Source organism: Harpegnathos saltator, unplaced genomic scaffold (genome assembly GCF_003227715.2).
Source record: "Harpegnathos saltator strain DR-91 unplaced genomic scaffold, Hsal_v8.6 scaffold29, whole genome shotgun sequence".
Taxonomy (NCBI): domain Eukaryota; kingdom Metazoa; phylum Arthropoda; class Insecta; order Hymenoptera; family Formicidae; genus Harpegnathos; species Harpegnathos saltator.
This window is the reverse complement of record NW_020230083.1, coordinates 586826-610665: the sequence shown is the minus strand read 5'-3', so window position 1 is coordinate 610665 and position 23840 is coordinate 586826. Positions and strand designations below refer to the sequence as shown.

Genomic DNA, 23840 nt, shown 5'->3' with positions numbered 1-23840 from the left:
TGTTCAGCACATCGATGGCACGGGCTTTCGGACCAGCACTTCAACAATTATGAAGAAAGAGAGAAATGGCTCAATGAATGGATTACTTCGAAGGACGAGTCATTTTTCTGTCATGGAATGCAACAACTGCCAGACAGATGGGAAAAAATAGCAAACGATGGCAAATACTTTGATTAGTCTACTTTTTCATGTTTTTTCATACTAAAGTCTTTTTTTGGAAGAAAAAACAGACCGAATTAATTCACACACCTAATAAAAATAGCGCTTTCAAACAGTAAATCTTAGTTCCAGAATAGTTCTATAGTTTCTGATATATTTTACCAAAAGTTCTGGTTTCTAACTATTTTTAAATAATTTTCAGTCTATCACTAGCACCGCACTACCAAAGTAAAGTATCAGTTTGCTGGCAATTCTAGCCGACTTGTTAGTCTTTTTTAGTAGTTCTACAATAGTTTTAACGCTTTAGATGGATTTCGTCGAGAGCTCCGGCCTTCACAAATTTTTTAATCATTTTTGGAACATAGCGCTAGCATCGCACCACAAAAATAAAGTATCAGTTTGGTGGCAGTTCCTGTCGTATGAGAACTGTGTGTGTGCGCACGCATGTTTATGTAAATGCATGCGTCGGTGAATATACAGGGTGCACGATTTATCTGAAGACATTGAAATATCTCGAGAACTATGCATTGGATAAAAAAAAGTGGTCAATGAAAGTTGTTAGTCTCGAAGGGGGACTTCCAATGATACCAAATTCGACCTCCCACCCACCCTGGGGGTGGGGGTTGGGGGCAACTTTGAAATCTTAAATGGAAACCCCCATTTTTTATTGCAGATACGGATTCTACGCCACAAAATACGTAAATTTTGTCCGAAACTTTTTTTGATTTGTGATAGATGGCGCTGTAATCGCAAAAAATTATATTTTCCGCAATTCTCCAGAAATGATCATTGGATTGAGAAATAAAAAAATACCTGTTCAATATTTTTAAAGAACATAATAAAAGTTATTCCCCCCCCATCCTCTCGGGGTAGGGTGGGTGGTAACGTTCAAATCTCAAATGGGAACCCGAATCGAAGAGGGAACTGCTCGACGCGCCACTGTGGGTGTATGGCGAACTACGGCTTATTATAAAAGGCAGTGCAATGCTATCTATCACAAATGAAAAAAATTGTTTCAATAAAAATTTCACGTACAATCTAATTCTGCAATGAAAAATGTGGGTCCCCATTTGAGATTTGAACGTTATCACCCACCCTACCCTGAGAGGATGGGGGGGAATAACTTTTATTATGTTCTTTAAAAATATTGAACAGGTATTTTTTATTTCTCAATCCAATGATCATTTCTGGAGAATTGCGGAAAATATAATTTTTTGCGATTACAGCGCCATCTATCACGAATCAAAAAAAGTTTCGGACAAAATTTACGTATTTTGTGGCGTAGAATCCGTATCTGCAATAAAAAATGGGGGTTTCCATTTAAGATTTCAAAGTTGCCCCCAACCCCAACCCCCAGGGGGTGGGGTGGGAGGTTGAGTTTGGTATCATTGGATGTCCCCCTTCGAGACTAACAACTTTCATTAACCACTTTTTTTATTTAATGCATAGTTCTCGAGATATTTCAATGTCTTCAGATAAATCGTGCACCCTGTATACATGTTTTATTTATTGTACATGTATTATATTTTTTAGTCACTTATGTATTTAATTTTAATTAGTTCAGTTAATATTTAGTTAGTTATGTATTTAAAATAATTTTCGCTATTTTATTTTTATTTTTAGTTTTTGTTCTTCTTTTGTTTTTATGATAATTTTATAATAATTTTATACATGCTTATGTTTAGGTTTTAAGAAATATATAGTGTTCAAAAAATTCCGGTACGACCGGGTATCTCTTAAAATATTGGTTATTGTAAAAAACTTCTTGGACAAAAGTTGCAGGGAATAAAAAAGTATTCAATGGTGACCTTGACCTTTGATCTTGAGGTGACCTTCAAGGTCAAATGAAGGTCTACCTCATTTTTTCAAAAGTTTTCTGTTGACTTTCGACCCCTTAAAGGTCAAAGGTCAACATGACTAAGGGCATATCTGGATGTAATTTTTTACGCTCTTCCAATTTCTGCTATCAAAAAGACATGCTTCTATTTGAAAAAATGGGATTTACCTTCATTTAACCTTGAAGGTTACTTCAAAGTCAAAGGTCAAAGTCTCCATTGACCTTTTTATTCTCTGCAACTTTTGTCGAAAAAGTTTTTAACGATAACCTATATTTGAAGAGTTGCCGGGCCGTTCCGGAACTTGTTGAGCACCCTGTATATATTGTTATGTGCCGCTCGCTTTGAAGCACCGAGCCACCCTCTGTTCAGATTTTCATGAAACTTGGTATACAAAGGTTTTTTAGGTCGCTGATAACTGAATTTAAAGTCAGATTTTTAAAATTCAAAATGGCGAATCCAATATGGCCGACCATTTTTCAAAATTTTTTCCAATTTTGATAAAATTTGGTATATAAAAGTTTTTTAAGTTACTGATCATGAATATAAAGCTAAATTTCCAAAATTCAAAATGGCGGATTTAATATGGGCGGACCGAATTATGAAAAACCGATAAAATTTCTGTAGAAACTAATACATCACTAAATTTTAATTTTAAGTCCGATTATCGAAGTTTAGAACGGTAATATAGTAAACGAAAGCACCTATAAGAGGATTATTAGAATTTATGCTCAAATAACTAAATACGTCCAGGATACACCATACATGAGAATAAAGAATTCTTAGGAGGTTCCAAGTTCGATTTGTATTCCATTTTTTGCTTTTTTGTTTTTTCTATTTTTTATTATTTTTTAATTTTTTAATTTTTTTATTTAAAACTTTTTATCTTCTAAATTTTATTTTACTTTTTAGTTATTATAATCTTTGATACAAAATATCTTGTTTTGTAGAAGTTAATTATGCATATGAAAGTCTCTGAAACAATTCCTAGTAGCAGTCAAGCACAGAGGGACATTGCAAAACTCGCAACACCATTTTGACTTTATCACCATTTCTGTAGTGCTACAAAAAATGCATCGCCTAACACTATTAGTATATATTGGTATATGTTCTGAATTCCGCTTAGTTCCTTGCATTTTCAGCTCTAGGGTTCCAATTAATTGTTTAGCTAATTTCAGTCTAAATGTTTTCAATTTAGCATTCTTATCCCTCGTTTTATAAATAATAAAAGCATTGGTAACTGCTACATCAAGAAGATACCAAAATATTCTGTGCCAGCATTTTCTGGATTTTCTGTTTATTTCGTAAATATTATTCAACATATCTGACTTGTCGACATATCCCATATGTTTGTTATAATCGTGCACTACACTAAGGCAGTTTACTTCCGTCAATGTCCCACCTTTTTGCCTTCTATTCACTGTTATCATTACCAATGGATCATGGAAATTGAATAGGAAATGAATTGGCTTTTTATCAATCCATTTCAATCGTGTGAAACCTGTAGAAGACACTCGGAAATCATATTCTCCTCTCTGCATTTTTTTACCTTCTTTTTGTATTTTTGGTAAGTTTTCTATTTTTGTCAATAGTTCTGCATTCATATATTCCTCTATTTTTAAGATCGTGTAAAAATTTTACATTTGTAAAAAATCTGTCAAAGTAAACTTGATGGTATTTTCCAGCAATTTTTGATGTTATATCCTTAATTATACGTGTTCCTAATGATTTTTCGGTAGTCTGATGAATATTACCTTCATAGATCTGAATCTGACATATGAACCCTGACTCATCTGATCGAACCCATACTTTATAGTCACGCGGTATGGGTTTTAGAGGCATATATTACTTCAAAGAACTATGTCCTGTAACCTGAGACCTCATACTTTCATCATATGACTGGAACTGACCTAATTTATAACATTTTTCGAAAGTTTTTGAAAGTGTATCCAAGAGAGGCCGAATTTTATATAGTTTATCAAAACCTGGTTCACCTTTCTTAGGAGCTTTTGAGTTGTCAGCCATATGCAGATTTGATAGTAAAAAACCGAATCTGTTCATCATTCATGGAAGAAATATATGGATCATTCATTGCAATATCTTTAGATCACTAATCTCTATACGAAGGAGATTTCTTCAATCCCATTAGAATATTTATTCCTAAAAACTGTTTCATTTCATTGAATGTAACTTTTTCAAATTTTTTTTTGTTTGAGTCGTGTATAAATTAGTTTGACGAACAAGTGTCTCAATGAATGATTCTGGAAAGAGACAAAAAAATATATCCAATGCAGAGGTTGAATGATCCAATATATTTAGCCCAAAATCGTTTGTAAACGGGTGATTGTCAAAACATCTACTTTTTTCTTCCTAAATTCCGTCAATACATTTATCAGAATCATGTGAATCATTGTTCTCCATACTCTCATTAATTTCAAATGACTTTACATTTTCATATTCAAAAATATACATTTTCTGTAAGTTGGTTATCATGAAGCACAACAATTTCACTATCTGAATTAACCACATTGTCAATAGATTCACAGTCACTTGGAATATCCTCTAAATTTATCTCATAGTATTTCCTCGGCAAGATTTTATTCTTAGTACGAGTTACAGTATGTCCTGGATATGGGAGAATATCAGAAATATTAGAAATTGTACTCTTAGACCGGGTTCTTGGACCTTCTGAACACGATGAAATGTTTGACATATTGTAAAAATATTAAAACAAAATTATCTTATGCTATCATCAATTGAAAATGGATATGATATGTTTATTATGAATAAGTACAAATTGCGTAAAAGAAACTTCTATATAATTCATAAGAAAAAGATATTATAACGACATCAGAAGGTTAAGATTTTCAACTCTACTTACAAAAATGCAAAGAAACAATGAGCAACAATATTGATTATAATCAACGTCGTTACGTAACGTCAACAGAATAAAGTAGTTTTTTACTCACAATTGGCGACTTAAAAAAAATATTTATCTCTTATATATTAGTTCCTACAAAAATTTTAAAAATTTTCGAAAATGGTCTGTCATGTTGGAACCGTCATTTTAAATTTTGAAAAATTAACTTAAGTTTCATAATTGAAATGTACTATTCACTAACAATCAGTAATTTCGTTATGGATTCATCATGAACGATGTCCCAAAAAACCATGTACTACATGGGCTGAAAAGTCTTTGGCCTGACATATAGATGGCGCCACAAACTAAAAATCCTTATATTTCCTATAGAGTACCAACCTTAACTTAGATGCTGTAAAAATTTCATGATATTTCGTTGACTCGTGTACAAGTTATAGCTTTCGAAGTGACGTTACCTCTGAATTTATCTTTACTATGGAAAAAAGTGAATTTCGTGTTTTGATTAAACATTGCTTCCTGATGGGAAAAAACACTGTTGAAGCAAAGGCATGGCTTGATAAATGTTACGGCACATCTGCCCCACCGAATTCAACCATCAAATATTGGTTTGCTGAGTTTCGTCGTAACCGTACGAGCACAAATGATGCACCACGTTCAAGAAGGCCAAATGAGGCAGTTACTCCAGAAAACATCCAGAAAATCAGTGAAATCGTGTTGAATGACCGCAAAATGAAATTGAGTGAGCTAGCTAACATCATAGGCATCTCAAAGGAACGCGTTGGTCATATCATTCATGAATATTTACACATGAAAAAGCTTTGCGCGCGTTGGGTGCCGCGTTTTTTGACAATTGAGCAAAAAGCGGAACGTGTTCGACTTTCAAAGAAAAATCTGGCCCTGTTTAACCGCAATAAGAAGGAGTTTTTGCGTCGATTTGTCACAATGGATGAAACATGGAACCATCACTACACACCGGAGTCCAATCGGCAGTCAGCGGAGTGGTTATTGCCTGGTGAAAGCCGTCCGAAGCGCCCGAAGACACAACAATCAGCCGGCAAAGGTTTTGGCCAGTATTTTTTGGGATGCGCATAACATAATATTCATTGATTATCTTGAACATGGTAAAACTATCAATAAAAAATATTACTGTACATTACTGGATCGATTGGACGACGAGGTCAAGGTCAAACGGCCACATTTGGCAAAGAAAAAAATTTTGTTTCACCAAGACAATGCTCCAGCTCACTCGGCTCGCGATACGACCGATAAATTAAAGAAATTGCGCTATGAATTGGTCCCGCATCCCCCGTATTCTCCAGACCTGGCCCCCAGCGACTATTTCCTTTTTCCCCGACTGAAGCAGTGGCTCGCTGGTAAAAGATTTTACTCGAATGAGGAGGTCAAGTTGGAAACAAATGCCTATTTTGAGGGACTTGACACCGAGCACTATAAGACCGGCATCGAAATGTTAGCGGACCGTTACACTAAGTGCATTACTCTAAATGGAGATTATGTCGAGGAATAAAACACTTTTTTCATTAAAAAAATCGTTTTTTCATTGTTAAGCCAAAGACTTTTCAGCCCATGTAGTATACTGACTTTTGCAGAACTTTTAATAATTTTGCGTACTTTGGTTGTCCATATTTGATCAGCCATTTTAAATTTTGGGAAACTGACTCCATATTTGTAATCAGCGGCATAAAAAAAGCCATATATATCAATTGTTATCAAAATTAAAAAAAATATATGAAAAATCGTCGACCATATTAGATTCGCCATTTTGAGTTCTGAAAAACTAACTTTTATTTATTGTTAACAGTCCAAAAAGACTTTATATACAGGTTTTTTACGATTTTTTACTTTTCAACATACTTTATATCCAATTTTCCCTTTTCGAAAATTTCCTACACTTCAAGGCGCCATTTTGAGCATAAGATGTGAACATTTCTAAATTTTGACTTCAAATTCAGATTCAGCAGACCAAATTACAATATAGCACTAGAGTGCTGGACGTAACAATATATATGGGAAATAAAAATTAACTGCTATTGCATTGGTATTAAAATTTGGCATATGTTATTAAATGCGATTCGATGCTTTGCGGTGCATTTGTTGTCTCACTCTGTCGTTTTAAATCATCATATTTATGTACCAGTATGTGCTAGCAAATGCGAAAGCAATGTAGTGACCATTCTTGCTTTAGTTATATTATACAATATATAATGTACCATACCTGCTAATATATATCTATTCTCATTCAAAATAATAATTTTTGCTATCGAGTCTAAAGTGTGTTTAATTTTGATGTTTTGGTTATCATATATAAGATCTGTAAAGATGGCGGTGTCTATTAGTATGTGCTTTCCGTAAGTATATTTAATAGTTAATTGTGCAGCACATGTGTGTGTATGCACACACACACACTCACACGGCAGGAATTATCACCAAACTGATACTTTCTTCTTCTGTTGCGATGGTTACTTCAAAAATCAGTTGGAACTGGCTACAAAATGGTACTTTATTCTTGTGGTGCGATGCTAGCGGTAAAATTAAAAAATTATTAAAAAATATGTAAAGGCCGGAACTCTCGACGAAATCCACCTAAAGCGTTAGAACTATTGTAGAACTATTAAAAATTTATTGTAGAATTATTAAAAAAGACCAACAAGTCGGCTGAAACTGCTGGCAAACTGATAGTTTATTTTTTTGGTGCGGTGCTAGCGCTAAAATTCAAAAGTTATTAAAAAATATGTGAAGTCCAGAACTCTCGACGAAACACACCTAAAGTGTTAGAACTATTGTAGAACTACTAAAAAAGATCAAAAGGTTGGCTAGAACTCCCAGCAAATTGATACTTTATTCTTTCGGTGCGGTACTACCGCTGAGATTCAAAAATTATTAAAAAGTATGTAAAAGCCGGAACTCTCGACGAAACCCACCTAAAGCGTTAGAACTATTGTAAAACTACTAAAAAAGACCAACAAGTCGGCTGGAACTGTCAGTAAACTGATACTTTACTTTTGTAGTGCGGTGCTAGCGATAGATTTTGAAAATTATTTAAAAATAGTTAGAAGCCAGAACTTTTGTTAAAATATATCAGAAACTATAGTAGGTGCGCAACTAAGTTTCCGGGTTTCACACATGGATGGCGCTAACGACACATATAGTCGACATACACAGTCTGTCCCAGATCCAATGAGACTGGTCTAAAAAAAATACAAAGAGTTTATTATTTTGATTTTTTATTCTTGTTTATTCAAAAAAGTCTCCTTCTGAGTCAATACAGCGCTGGAAACGTTCAACAAATTTTTCGAAACATTTTTTATACTCATCGGCTGGAATGGCCTTTAGTATAGCGGTCGAAGTCTTTTGGATGATTGGGATGGTATCGAAACGATTTCCTTTCATCGCCAATTTCAGTTTGGGAAATAGCCAGAAGTCGCACGGAGCCAAATCAGGTGAATACGGTGGATGATCGATAACAATGATGCCTTCTTTGGTCAAGAATTCACGTACCATGATGGCTTTGTGCGATGGTGCATTATCGTGCAACAAAAACCAACTGCCTGGCTCTCGAAATTCTGGTCGAACTCGTCGAATTCTGGCCCACAATCGTTGTAGAACTCCCAGATAATATCTGGGCAGACACACAGCGGTCCCTTCGAAGAATTTCTTTGACTTTCTCGATGTTTTCTTCATTGCGAGTGGTTTTTGGCGGCGGTGCTCTGTCATCGTCTGCAAGGTCCTCACGATCGTCACGGAATCGACCAAACCAACGGAAAACCTGTGCACGGGACATGCATTCATCCCCGTACACATTTTTTAGCGTTTCGTACGTTCTGCACCACTATTACCCAATTTAAAAGTTGGTTTTTCGACCGACGTACACAACGTGACTTTGACATGTGGTTGATATTTCACTGTGGTTTGACATGTGGTTGATATTTCACTGTGGTTTGACATAAAATGTCAAACCACAGTGAAATATCAACCGAATTCGCTCAAATTTTGAGGTTAAGTAGATGAAGGGTAGAACATTCACCTACCATCATTCACTCATAGATATCGCTGCGCTAAGAACTTTGATGGAACCAGTCTCATCGTATCTGGTCTACAGACTGTGTACATCTCTGAAGTTGTGTTTTTTTATAGCTTGGACATCTATTAACAATAACCAGTCGTAATACCACATATCGCAACGCAAAAATATTTTTTCTAACAACGCAGATGTCGAGTTTCGTGCCACGTAAACAGCATTTGCGGGAAGCTTTGCTTTTCTGCTTTAATTTGAAAAAAGTGCAGCTGAAGCAAGTCGTTTGCTTGAGGAGGCCTACAGCGAACATGCACCATCGAAAACTATCTGTGAAAATTGGTTTAAAAGTTTCAGAAGTAGCGATTTCGACACTGAGGACAAGAAGCACTCCGGAAGACCGAAAACAACTGAGAACGCTGATCTGTAAGCGTTATTGGATGAAGTTGATACGCAAACACAAGATTAACTTGAGGAGGCATCAAACATAACTTGCCAAGGTATTTCCAAACGTTTACATGCCATGGGAAAAATTGAAAAGGAAGGGAAATGGGTGCCACATGAGTTGACTGAGAGACAAATGGAAAATCGAAGAGCCACTTCCGAAATTTTGCTTTTGCAGCATGAAAGAAAGAGTTTCCTGCATCGAATTGTTACTGGCGATGAGAAGTGGATATATTTCGCGAATTCCAAACGCAAAAAATCGTAGCGTTCACCTGGCGAAGCATTAACATTGACGGCACTGCCAAATCGCTTCGGAAAGAAGACAATGCTCTGCGTTCGGTGGGATCAGAAGGGAATCGTGTATTATGAGCTGCTGAAGCCGGGCGAAACTGTCAATGGGCATTGCTACCGACAACAACTGATCATTTTGAACCATGCATTGCTCGAAAAACGGCCAGAACGAGACACGAACGAGTGATATTGCAGCACGACAATGCTCCGTGCCATCGCACTTCTAACGTCCAAGACACCATCAAAACGCTGAAATGGGATCTGCTACCGCACCCGCCATATTCGCCAGACCTGGCCCTTTCCGATTATAACTTGTTCCAGTCGATGGCGCATGGCTTGGCTGGGCAACACTTGGCCAATTTCGAAGAAGTGCAAAATTGGTTGGATGAATGGTTTCGGTCCAAATACGCGTTGTTTTATCGTCGCGATATTCATGTATTGTCAGAGAGATGGAAAAAATGTATAGCTAGTGAGGGACGATACTTTGCATAAACCATTTTTTGTATTTCTCTTGAAATTTTCTATTTTTCATTGATCAAAAAATCCGGAAATTTGGTTGCGCACCTAGTAGAACTATTCTGGGACCATAAGATTTCGTGTTTGAACTTCTTTTAGAAGTTGCGGTGCAAGGGAAGTTAGTACCTTATATTTTAAATCTGCCATTTTGTTAACTAATTCGGCGGAATTATTGATATAGCCTATCGGGAACTGTAGAACTATTGTGAGTGCCATTAGAGCTATCGTTAAAACTTGCGGTGATAAAAGATGAGGTGCCAATTTCACACAGGTATTTACAAGTATGTATATTTTGTATTCATGTATATAAGGAAATTAAATAAAATTGAGAGATAAGAATTATAAAACATTTGGAGTAAGATGTTAATTACAAATCCGCAAGGCTTAAATTATTGGTACACCAACACTCTTATTCTTCTGTCTAGTTGAATACATCGCCGTGCACGTTCATTGATCTCATAATTTTTGTTTACGCAAATATTATCCATTTGTGACAATGTATCATACACGGTTAAATTCTTCAGACGGTAACTGCAAAAGAGGTATAAATATACATATAAATATAAGAAACATATATCACATTTAATATAACTTTTTCATATAAAGGGAGTCCCATTTTAATGTCCCATCCCAAATAACTTTTCAGTATTGAAGTTTCAAGGAAAATGATCTGAATAAAAGTTGTAGGGATTTAAGTGAGCTACTTTATCATGACCTTAACTTTGACCTTGACCTCTATTTTCAAGGTCATTTGAAGGTCAACTTACGATTTTTAAATGGGAACCTTTATTTTTTATTACACTGTTTTTTTTCAACTAGTTCATTTGAACAACTTTTGTTCAAAACATTTTTGTCTAATATTTTTTGAGATATTTGAGGAAAACTTGATAACTTTTTCAATATTTAACTTACGATATCTCGCTAATTATTTGTCGGAAGAAAAAGTGGTACTAGACTTTCTTGCTTTATTTAGTCTCAAGAATATATTGTTACAATAGCGCCCTGATTTTGGTTAATTTGATGATTTTGAAATTTCCAAAAATCAGTAAGTTAACAAAAGTCAATGCGCTATTGTAACAATATATTTTTGAGACTAAATAAAGCAATAAACTAGTACCACTTTTTCTTCCGATAAATAGTTAGCGAGATATCGTAAGTTAAATATTGAAAAAGTTATCAAGTGTTCCTCAAATATCTCAAAAAATATTAGACAAGAAAATGTTTTAGACAAAAGTTGTTCAAATTAACTAGTAGAAAAAAAACAGTGTAGTAAAAAATAAAGGTTCCCATTTAAAAATGCAAGTTGACCTTCAAATGACCTTGAAAGTAGAAGTCAAGGTCAAAGTCAAGGTCATGATAAGGTAGCTCACTTAAATCTCTACAACTTTTATTCAGATCATTTTCGTTGAAACTTCAATATTGAAGAGTTATTTGGAGTGGGACATTAAAACGGGACACTCTATATACAGTATAGTAAAATAAAAATACCAATTGCCGGATGTGTCTCTATATCCGGATGTATATGCAAAAACTGATTATTATTCACCTCAAATATTTTCTCTAGTGTAGCATTAAAATTTAATTGAAATCTGTCGATACTCAAAAATATTTATATGATGAATCATTTTAAATATTGCAAAAATTAATATCCAGCAAAAAAAGAAAAATCCAATGTGATTAAATACGAGACATACTTTGTCGATATTCTTAACATTTTCTTAAGAAGTTTGACATATTTGTTATGACATTTTTTACTTATTTTCTTGTTTTTATTATACAAACATTGTAGTATTCGATCCAAAAATAATAAAGAATGATTATAAAAATGCATTTAATTAATAAAAAAATTATTTGTAATTCAATTTTATAAGTTCAGCTATTGTATAATAATTTTGTGAGTGCCTAGCAACCGGTCATATATTTAATTACCAGTGCAATTCGTTTTAGTAATTCATATGCTCGCGAGTATTAATAAGCAAATTGAGGAATAACTGATGTTAATGAAGATTAATCTCATAATTACTTTTATGAATAAGGCTATTTGATAGTATTGTCAACGTTAGCTTACAGAGTAAATAGATATTCTAATTTAAATATATACGTTTTGATCACCCCATTTATAACTTTTATAATAACATCTATCAGATAGGGTGTTTTAGATCACCCGTCCATTCCTTTTAAAATGAAGTGAAATATTTTTAGTAAAAATTCCAAAAATTTTGATGAATAAATGGGTTAGGTTACGCTCTACCCAATAGTAATATTTTCAACATCTAATATTGACCAGAAATTGGAATATGAAAATACAAGAAAATAAGCATCGAAGAAAAGAGAAAAACCAGTAACAAAGAAGAAATTAGAAAAAAAAAGATTTAATAAAATAATAGAAAACGCAAAACAAATGAAGGAACATAAATAAACAGTTCGTAATTAAAAATAGAGTATATAATTATTATCTTATACGAGACATATATAATTATATATAATTTATAAAATATTTATAAACAAAATAATGATTAACATAGGATGATTTCAAATAGTTAACAGAAGGTTAATGAAAAGTCAATAAAAATGAAGAATTGATTTGCATAATAATTATGTCTGGATATTGGATCGACAGAGTTTAGCAATCGGGACAACTGTTCGGATAATGGTACATTTATATTCTTTAAAATTTTGATTATTTTTTAAATAAATTTGAAACTTTTTATATTTTTTATTTCTTAATAATAAATTTTCATATTTCAGTTTTCGATTGCATATTTATTAGGTGTACAAATTAATTCGGTGTCTCTTTTTATGAAATTCAAAATTTATTTATAAAATTTATTAATAAAAGGACAAGTTTTCCTTTTGATATTAAAAATAATCTTTATTATTTTTGATGACTTTACTTTATTTTTTGAGCAACTGACGAATGCCCTTGCGGAAAAAACTTGGTGGTTTTGACTCGATGAAGTCATTGATGCTTTTTCCAGCTTCATCAATTATTTTAAAGTGCTTATTAGCCAGGTAATGCTGAAACGATCGAAATACGTGGTAGTGTGACAGAGCGAAATATAGTGAATAAATCGCGTGAAGAAAAACTTCCCAGCCCAATATATTGTTACGTCCTGCGGACTCCGCATACTCTAGACTTCTTTTATAAGTAAGGAAAATTGAATTTTATATTACTTATTATATGGCCGGATGCGCTCAGGCATGTTATCACACGACGCGATGGCCCTGGAATCTCTGGAAGTTCCGATGCTCCTGAAATATTAACCAAATCCTTGAACCAATTCAGATCTTGTTTCCTACGCGCTTAGTCAACGTTAACAATATCGCGACATCCTTTTTAACCGCAACTGAACTCAACTATTCCCTTACTTATCATTGGACAACTCGGGTAAAAATATCGATGTTTCCTTCTTAATAAGATTGCTGCCGCGTTCTTTTTTTGTAAGAACAAAGAGACTCTCGAAATCCTCTTATTGCCGTATGCATCCTATCTCCTACAAAATTATTTTAAAGACACTTTAGCACTTTAGTGCAACGTACTTTTGACCCCCACCTTTAAAAAACATTCGAAGCACAGTCCTATGACCATATTAGGGCATAAAAATTAGATTTTCAAAGCAATTCCCCAAAACTCCGCCCTCTCAATCCAGCTGACGATTTGAGAAAAGCCAAAAGGCCACTTGACTTTTCGCCAGACCAGCAACCGGGACAGAAGCTCCTCTTCAGCACCCCTTCAAGGTCTTTCTAACAATCTAGTCTATTAGTGGCTTAGACAGATTAGTGTTCCTCCAGTCTTTAATTATTCTGTGTAACGATCTCGTGTATTTTTGGACCATTGTGAGCAATCCAGCTGATACCAGCTCCCGATTCTTGGCGCAGAACTTGAGTCATCCACCCCCACAGACCCGCAACAATTACTCTCTTCATTTTCGACAAATATCATAGAACCAGCAGTAAGTTATTTATATTTTCTTTTGCCTGATTGACTCTTTTCCTTTATTATTTATCTTTTCTTCTCTCTCTTTTCTTTTCCTTTCCTTTTCCTCTCTTCTTTTTCTATCACCCTTGGCATTCCTCCTTAATTGTGAAATCCAATTTCAGTGGCCCAATCTTTTCGATCACAATCGGACATAACGAACACAGAATTTTGCTCAGACCGCGATTATTTCATATTAATATATATATATATGTACATATTATAAAACCTTACGAATTCCAACGGATATACATTCATTGTGAACTTCCATTTAGCTATCAATAAAATGAGCAATTTGTAATTACATCGCAATCACGTTTTCTTACTAATTATTCTCAAAAAATTCTCCCTTCCCTTAACCGTCGCTCACGGTCCTATCCCAGGTAAAAGGATTCAGTTCCTTGATCTAAATAAAGAACCGACGTACGTCCGCGCCAAATAAAGGGGTTATTCCGATCCTTGATCTGCACTGCAGACTTGCGAGTACATTGGAGCTTGTGAAAGCAAGCGTCAAGTTACGTTCCTCCTCTAGGACGTAACAGTATAGATGATGTCTTAAATCCCTTTTGCGGTATGTAGTCGAGCATTGTACAATCATTTGTCTATATCCGGCTAATATAAGGCCTTTTTTGCTCCAATGCATCATTTAAACGGATAAGTTATTGTTGATAATATTTCGCAATAACGGTTTGTCCACAATTGTAATACGTCACAACGGTAAATATATACCAGGTATGTAAATATGAAACCGGAATTTTTGTATAGAAAATACGTTTATTGTATGAAAATGATAAAAAATATTTTATTTGAAGTATTGTCCATCGTTAGCTATACATTTTTCCCACCTGTCGGACAATTTGTGGATGCCACGTCAAAACAATTGTTGCTCTTTTGAGGCAAACCAGTCATCGAGCCATTTTCATACATTTTCGTAAGAAGTGAAGCGCTGCTCAGCAAGTGCGTGTCCCATCGATGCAAATAAGTAGTAATCGGACGGAGCCAAGTCTAGTGAGTAAGCCACATGCGAAAGTATTTCCCAACTAAACACCTCAATTGTTTCCTTGACCAGTTTTGCTGTGTGTGATGGTGCATTATCATGAAGCAAAATTACTTTGTGTTGCTTTTTTTGATATTCTGGTCGTTTTTCATGCAAAGCTTGATTCAAATCGATCATTTGTTATCGGTAGCGTTTAGTATTAACGTTTCGCCAGGTTTTAGCAGCTCATAATAGATCACACCCTTCTGATCCCACCAAACACCTCCTCTCCCACTTATATGTACTGTTACCTACATTTAAAGTAAATGGAAACTGCTTGTCTACTTCAAATATACTTCAACGTACAATTATAAAAATTTAAAGTCAAATATCTCAGAAACTACCAGGTGTGTCGGTAATTCCTTTCCGGTTTTTTCGCTAAAGAAAACACGTTTATTTACAATGGATAGTTAAAATATATTTATTCAAAGTATTGGCCATTTGATTCTATACATTTTGCCCATCTCTCAGGCAATTTATGGATGCCATTCCAAAAGAACTGTTTCTCCTTTGAGCTAAACCATTCATCGAACCATTTTTTAACTTTTACGAAATCGGCGAAGTACTGCTCTGCAAGCGCGTGCCCCAACGATGCCAAAAGGGGGTAGTTGGATGGAGCCAGGTCTGGAGAGTACGGCGGGTGCGATAAAACTTCCCATCCAAGTGATTTCAACACTTCTTTGACTGGTTTTGCTGTATGAGATGGCGCGTTGTCATACTGCAAAATTACCTTATCATGTCTTTGAGCGTATTGTGGACGTTTTTCGATCAATACACAGTTCAAATTGATCATTTGTTGTTGGTAGCGATCAGTATTAACTGTTTTCGAAATTAATCGAAATAGATTCGAAATAAATTTTCGAAATAAATCCATTTTTCATCACCCGTTACTATTCGATGTAGAAATGACTTCCTTTGATACCTTTGAAGCAGCATTTCACTGACGATTTTTCGATTTTCCAATTGCCTGTCATTAAATTCATGTGGCACCTATCTTCCCATCTTTTGGATCTTTCCCATCGCTTGTAATCGTTCACAAATTGCTACTCGGCTCACATTCAACTTTTCTGCCAATTGTTTTTGAGTTTGTGTTGGATCTTCATCCAATAACTCCTGCAATTCCGCATCTTCAAACGTTTTCGGCCTACCAGGACGTTTTTTGTCTTGAACGTTGAAATCACCACATTTGAATTGTCGAAACCACGTTTCACATGTTCTTATGGTTGGAGCATGCTCACCGTAAGTCTCTACCAACAAACGATGACTTTCAGCGGCTTTTTTCTTTTGATTAAACAAGAAAAGTAATGCGTGCCGCAAATGCACGTTTTCAGGCACAAAACTCGACATTTTCAAAAAATTATTAATCTATAACGCTGTTATTTTGGCGGAACGTAACTTGTATAGTTTTGAGGTTAATGTCAGTAGAATAAAATGACATATGTATCAAATCATAACATTGCATACTTATGGCTAGTGACATCTGTTACAAAAACCGGAAAGTAATTACCGACATACCTGGTACACTATGCAATACTTTTGAACCGTGAATATTAAGTCTCGATATGGATGTTAGTGGATGTTAGTGGTTGGCTTAGATCAACCCATGATTTTCTCGTTCGGCATTATCGAAATAGATCTATTTTTTATCCTTAGTAACAATTCGATACAAGAAACTCTTCACTTTGTCTGGTGATCAACGAAATGTAAATGTTCAACTGGTTTTCAATGGCATTTTCCGATAATTGATGTGGAACTCATTTTCTTTCTTTGTGAATCTTTCCCATATCATGTAAATGTTTAGTAACTGTTGTACGATCAACATTTAATGCTCCGGCAAGTTCTGAAGTGGATTGTGCTGGATTTCCATTCAATAATGCTTGCAAATCTACATTTTCAAATTTGTTTGGCTGTCCTAAGCGATCTTTATCGTTGATACTGAAATCACCACTTTTGAATCGTCTAAACCAATATTCACATGTCTTAATTGATGGAGCAACATCACCATAAGTTTCTATTTTAGAATTCTATGATCTTCAGCCGCCGGTTTCTTCTGATTAAAAAAGAAAAGTAATGCATGTCGAAAAGGCTCTTTAAGAAGCTCCATTTTTAAGATGGTATTAACATGATTTTTATTGCGTCTGTTGTTAGTAAAAGACTAAATATCATGGATTAATATTAAAACATTAAGAAACAATAGTTGTGATTAAAATCTCTTCGACAAAATGAGTCATGACTTTAGTACCATCTCTTGCAAAACCCTCAAAACTATATCACACTCCGAATGGTTTGTACACCTAATACATTAATAAATTTCATATCTTTATAAAATTAAACAATCGTAGCAAACAGTGCAGCGTTAAATGTCCGATTATTGAGATATTTATCTTACGTACGTAAGTTTTGCAATCAGTTATTAATTTGGATAAATATCAAACTAGGATTAATCGGTATTATTCTTACCATAATATAGTGTGCATCCCGCAAACATGTTCCATGAGTAAAAAGAAAGTGGTATCGATGGCTGTTAAAACAATACAACATATAATATAACTGACGTGTTGACTTAACCAAAGTACGTAGTAATGCTTCTCTTGACTCATAAAGTACTCTGCCTTATGAGGCAACTTTCTCGGCCTCGTTTCGTTCAGAGGTGAAACAATATCAAGTACAGGTGTGGCAAGAGGCAACATTCCGTAACAAAATACACATCCGATTACACAAACTAACCAGGGAAAATACATTTTTGTATTATGAAATAATGAGATAAAATTAAAAAATTTTGTAATATATTTTCCTTGCCAACAAAGTGAATTTGTTTGACAATAATTGTGCACTGACATATTTTCTTCATAATTCATACTTGAATATGTGAGTGTGAACTTTCGGGCAGTATTGGCATAACGTGTTAAAATCTGCATTTCTTGACTCTTCGACAGATTATTCCAATCCTCAAATGTTAAACGTAGTAATACCTTAAACTGAAACAACGCTTTCAAAAATGAATTGACAAATTCGACATTACCTCATCGTTTATACCTTCTCGGAATTGCGGATTAAACAAATGATTTTCACAACACATATCATTGAACCACACATGGTTGGCATGATTTCGAAAATTTCATCCAAATCACTCGAATATTCGAAAATATATAATATCTAGTGATAAATAAAATATGTATGGCATTCGTTATATATTATATGTCTCATTAATGTACGAAGGTAGATTGAAAAGTTCCCGATCTGATTAAGAAAAAAACATTTTTTTGAGCTAAATGATATTTATTTCTCAACTAAGTCTTCCTTCAACTCAATATATTTGGTTTAGTGTTTTTTTAGGCTTGTCATTCCGTCAATAAAATATCTATTATCTAAATCCGAAAAACAGTCATTAACGGTACTTATCACTTTAGCAACCAACAAAAATTTTTCCCAAATAGCTATTTTTTTTTAATTTGGAAACAGGAACAAATTGTACAGGGTCAAATTTGGAGAATACGGTGAATGTGGAATTAATTTGTTCTTTCAGTTTGTACAATTTCATCATTATACCAGCTGATTTGTGGGCTATTGTCCTAATGGAAGAAAATTTTCTTTTTGGCTAAATACGAATGTTTATTTTTTCATTTCTATGTCGAAACGTTATAATAGCCTAGCATAATATTCTCTGGTGTTTTTTTTATTTTTTCCAAATAGTCCACAAAAATTATCCCATAAGAATCCCAAAAACTGGCCATAACCTACCAGCCAACGGAACTGCTTTTGCTTTCTGCAGAGTCGATTCGTCCTTTGTAACCCATTGCTTTGACTGTTCTTTTGTCTCCAGAATGTAGAGTTTTGTCAACAATAACAAAACGCCGTAAAATATCCTTTCCATCGTGCTTGAAATGCTCCAGACGATTGTGAAATGTCCAACCGATGTTTTTGATCAATAATGAACAAACGCGGTACACAATGTGTGCTCAGCTTTCTCATACCTAATTCCTCATGTAAAATGCTCGTTTGTATGATACATCAGCAGCATCCTCTATCTTTTTTAAAGTTAATATACTATCGTCCATCACGATTTGGTGAATATAACATGATCATTTCATCTATTGCTGCGGTTTTTGGTCATGCAGAATGTTCTTCATTGAAAATACTCATTCTGTCACGCTTGAACTTAGCAGCCCAGGCTTTTACGGTGGTAAATGAAGGAACAGCATCTCCACACATTGAATCTAATTCAACTTCAACTTTCTAATTTAAATTGCCGTAGAAGTTTTCCCTTTTAAATAAAGGAATTTTATCACGGCGCGATATTTCAATTTCTCCATTGTTGATAAACTGTAACTTTGAAAGGCTATCAGAAACAAATGAATTGCTAGAATGACATCAAACTTAGTTTATTGAAAAATAAAGAGGTGTACAAAAAGTGTACTATGCCGAGGTATAAAGCCTATTGACATCAAACTTAGCTCTTTGTGTAGTATCCCTATACATAAAGTTTGGCTACTGACCGTCCATATTTCTATTGGCTGCTTTCAAATTTTGTAATTAAATGGCGGGACCAATCAGAAATAGTACAAAAATGAGGCAAATTTAAACAGAAGAAGTATTATAAATGACAGAATAATTATAATCATATATATTTAATTATCATGAAAAAGTAACATCATTTTGTTAACATAATAATAATTCATAAACTAAATAATTCATATACTGAACAGTCATAACATTGGGCAGAATTATAATATATAAAATCACTTAATTATATGTAATTGAATGCATAGCCATCGTTTTTAATGGTAGTGATATTGATTGTTCTGAATCTGAAATACTATTCATACTATGTTGTATTTATATTTCATGATATGTCTTGAATGTTTCTATATTATTGGAGTTTTGCTGAATATCAGTTTCCATTTGACAATATGCTTTATTCAGAATAACTTGTTGATCAGAATCACTTGTTGATAAGAAAGGTGTTTCATTTTCTCTTCCTTCAATCTAAAAATATATGAAAGGATGATTATTTTAAAGATTACTTCAAAATTGATTCTTTTTTATCTGGCAACTATTGGCAATTACATAATTAAAAGTAAAAAGATACTTACATCAAAAACACAAAATTATTATGTTCATTATTTATTTTAGTTAAATGTGTCATTTTTTATACCTGCAACTGATTAAAAATTGTTGGTACTGCATTCAACTTTAATTTTCGTTTGTCGTCTATACGAGGCTTCTCCCTCAGAAAAATGCATTTATAAAATATTAATGCAATAAGTATTATATTTTCATTCATCAACAATATTTAATATTGAATATCTTACTTCACATATAAACCATTTTTTTATGATTCCCAATTCTTTCTATTAAATTTTGACATCCATAACACCTTTTTTGTAGGATCTATTGGAAATAGTCACATAGAAAATCCTTTTTGGTAATAATTTTTGCACCCAATAACACAGCAGCTCCGTATTTTGACTTCTATCTATTTACATTTATATTTTAATTATTTGTAATTATATAGTTTGTCAATAACCTTTTTGGTCTCTAAGTTTGGTTCTTTGAAATTTATAATTTATAATTTATTATATATTTAATTCATATTGCAAGGAATGATACAATAGTTTTACTTACTTTAAAGATTAATCAATTCTTGATTTACAACAACGTAAAACAATAAAGAAAAAGTGTTCAATCTAAGGCTGCGTTTCAATATTCACTGCCAGTACTAAAAATATATAGTTCATGTTACATGTACTATACATTTTCAGTACTGGCAGTGAATATTGGAACACACCCTAAGTATGTGTTTTGCAACACAACAGACGCCATTTTATTACAAAACCGTTTGAATGGTCAGACTCTGTGTATAGGGACGCTTTTTTTTATATATTTATGTTTCCTTCACTGCTATCTATTGGACAAGTATTGAAATTTGACTGAAATCTTACTCTTTCTTTATTAGATCGGAAACTTTTTAATTAATCCTTGTACACTTGGATAAAACATGTTTTCATGTACAGTGTCTGCCAAAAGTTCCAGAATAGCTAATTATTTCAAAAAATAATGATTGTTTAAAACAATGTTTGAAACAAAAGTTGTAGGGCTTAAAAAGAGCTATCAGATATTGATAATTGTTTGACTTAGAAATGACTTTGAGAAACGTTATCAAGGTTGACATAAAAATTTTAAATAGAAACTCTAATTTTTTATTACACCATCTTTTCCACCAATTAATTTGGACAACTTTTGTATGAAATCTTTTTTCATTTGCTTAATATTTTTTGAGATATTTATAACGATAACTTGGTAACTTTTTTAATATTTAACTTACGATATTTCGCTAACTGTTTGTCGAGATAAAAAAATGGTACTAGACTTTTCTATTCTATTTGATTTCAAGAATATATTGGTACAACAAAGCTGTATTTTTTGTTAATTTATCGATTTTACGAAATTTCAATATCATCAACTTAACAAAAGTCAGGGCGCTATTGTAACAATATATTCTTGAGACCAAGTAGAATGGAAAAGTCTAGTACCATTTTTTTATCCCGATAAACAGTTAGCGAGATAAGTTAAATATTGGAAAAGTTACCAAGTTATCCCTAAATATCTCAAAAAATATTAGGCAAATAAAAAAATATTTCATACAAAAGTTGTTCAAATTAATTGTTGGAAAAAGGCGGTGTAATAAAAAATTGAAGTTTCTATTTAAGTTTTTTATGTCGACCTTGATAACATTTCTTAAGGTCATTCCAAGATCAAATAATTATCAATATCTGATAGCTTTTCTTGAGCTCTACAACTTTTGTTTCAAATATTGTTTTGAACAATTATTATTTTTTGAAATAATTAGCCGTTTCGGAACTTTTGGCAGACCCTGTATATACAATCATTATTATAACATAGCTCGCACTACTATCATTTCGTTTGCGTAATTAATAATTGACGCGAAACATATGTATTTAATGTGTTTAAATAAATGTGTTTAAATAAAATGCTGTAAATAATTTTGTTATTATTTAAAGAATAACATACCTGTGGTAGCCATATTGTCATAGATCCGAATATGCTAAATGATATGTTTAGAAATTTAATAACCATCGTTTGATAAGGCCAAAGTCCTACGAAAGACAAAAGAAACTTATTGATCCGAAATTGCGTATCAAACAAATCCATGATCATCATACTACAGTTCCCACTTAAAAAGTTTCAAACAGTCGCTATTCTATGTTTTAAAGTTCTTTCGTTCTTTCAGTCTATAGCGTCTTTAGTATTCCGTTGCAAGTCTAGTTTTACGAATATCCATGAAATATTCCATGTAACGTGAAATAGAATAGATAACAGAGCATATGTTTTAGTAGAGAGATAAGCTGGAATATACTGCTACATAGAATTTATGATTACATCGTCTCACGGCGAAAACTTTATATCCCTGCACAATAAAAGCTTTACACATACTGCTCATTATTATTTTAAACGTTCAGTTTGTATCTAAGAAAAGCGCGACGATATATGTTTCTTAACATCTTGAATATTTTTCAATCTGACAGAGCTGATATTCGTCTAGAATATAAAGAAATAGTTCGAATATCATGGTAACTATAAAAAGAAACAATTATAATATATTACTATTGATATAAACGGCGATATAAACAAATATTATTCGTAATCTATATTAGATAAGCACATAATAGTTATTGATATACATTTATTACACATATAAGATATATATGGTTTGTATTTATACATTGATAAAAAATGATTTCTCAAAAAATATATATGTGACTAAAGATATGTATGACTAAGAAGTCTCATTACAATTCACATATTGTTGGCGTTTCGCGTAATCAATATGTGTAATATGATGTAGATGTACTCATTATTTAAAAACCCAAATTAGTTATGCGTCATATAATATTATTTATTCACTAAAATATACGGATATATAAATTTCTATTATTATATTATTCTATTATAGAATAATTATTCCTTTATTATTCTATTATTTCATCGATAAACCAGAGTTTTGAAGCTTTACAGTAGTAAAAGTTTTCATACTGATAATATATAAAATTTAGAGATTATTATTTTAGCCAGTTGTCAATTCCTCGCAATTAAGTACATTAGCACCTTTTGCTCTTCTATAAACATATCATATTATATCTATAACTGAAAAGACTGATGTTTACGATTTACAATAGAAATATTTTTAACATTTCTAAGTGTATTTTATGCTGCTATTGAAATTTTAGCACTATGATTAATCATTTCTTGCCCGGTCCAGTTGCTAAAAAATAATCAAAAACATTGTACTGTCGGAATGGCGATGAATCATATTATTTCAAATGATCGTTCTATCCCGAGCATAATCTACCTCAAATGTTACAAAATTTTAAGAAGTACGCAACAATATTTTACAAATAAGATAGATTTTCACAGATGAAAAGACAGAAATAAATAACACCACTATTACTATTATTTTAAACTTCAAATATGCATTGCACTTAACATTAAACAGGGTGTCTCATTTTATATGATTCAGCCCAATATCTCGAAAACTAAATCCAGTAAAAAAATGTTTCAGTCAAAAGTTGTTTGGCTCGAAGGGGGACATAAGATGGCGCCATTGACTTGACGTTGAATAGTCCTCTAAAGGTCACGTGAAGGTCACTTTC

General features: G+C 33.1%; 1 protein-coding gene across 1 annotated transcript in view; it reads right to left on the bottom strand.

Annotated features, from left to right (window-relative positions):
* The window catches only part of LOC105190332 (odorant receptor 49b-like), a 28529-nt gene extending 10621 nt beyond the window's left edge, over window positions 1-17908 (bottom strand). Inside the window, exons 1-2 of the mRNA XM_025299713.1 lie at window positions 17629-17908; window positions 10562-10687 (exon numbers count right to left, since the gene is read on the bottom strand). Coding sequence (XP_025155498.1) covers window positions 10562-10687; window positions 17629-17858 — 356 coding nt within the window. The 5' untranslated portion in view covers window positions 17859-17908. The remainder of the gene's footprint in view (window positions 1-10561; window positions 10688-17628) is intronic.
* Window positions 17909-23840: the final 5932 nt, after the last annotated feature.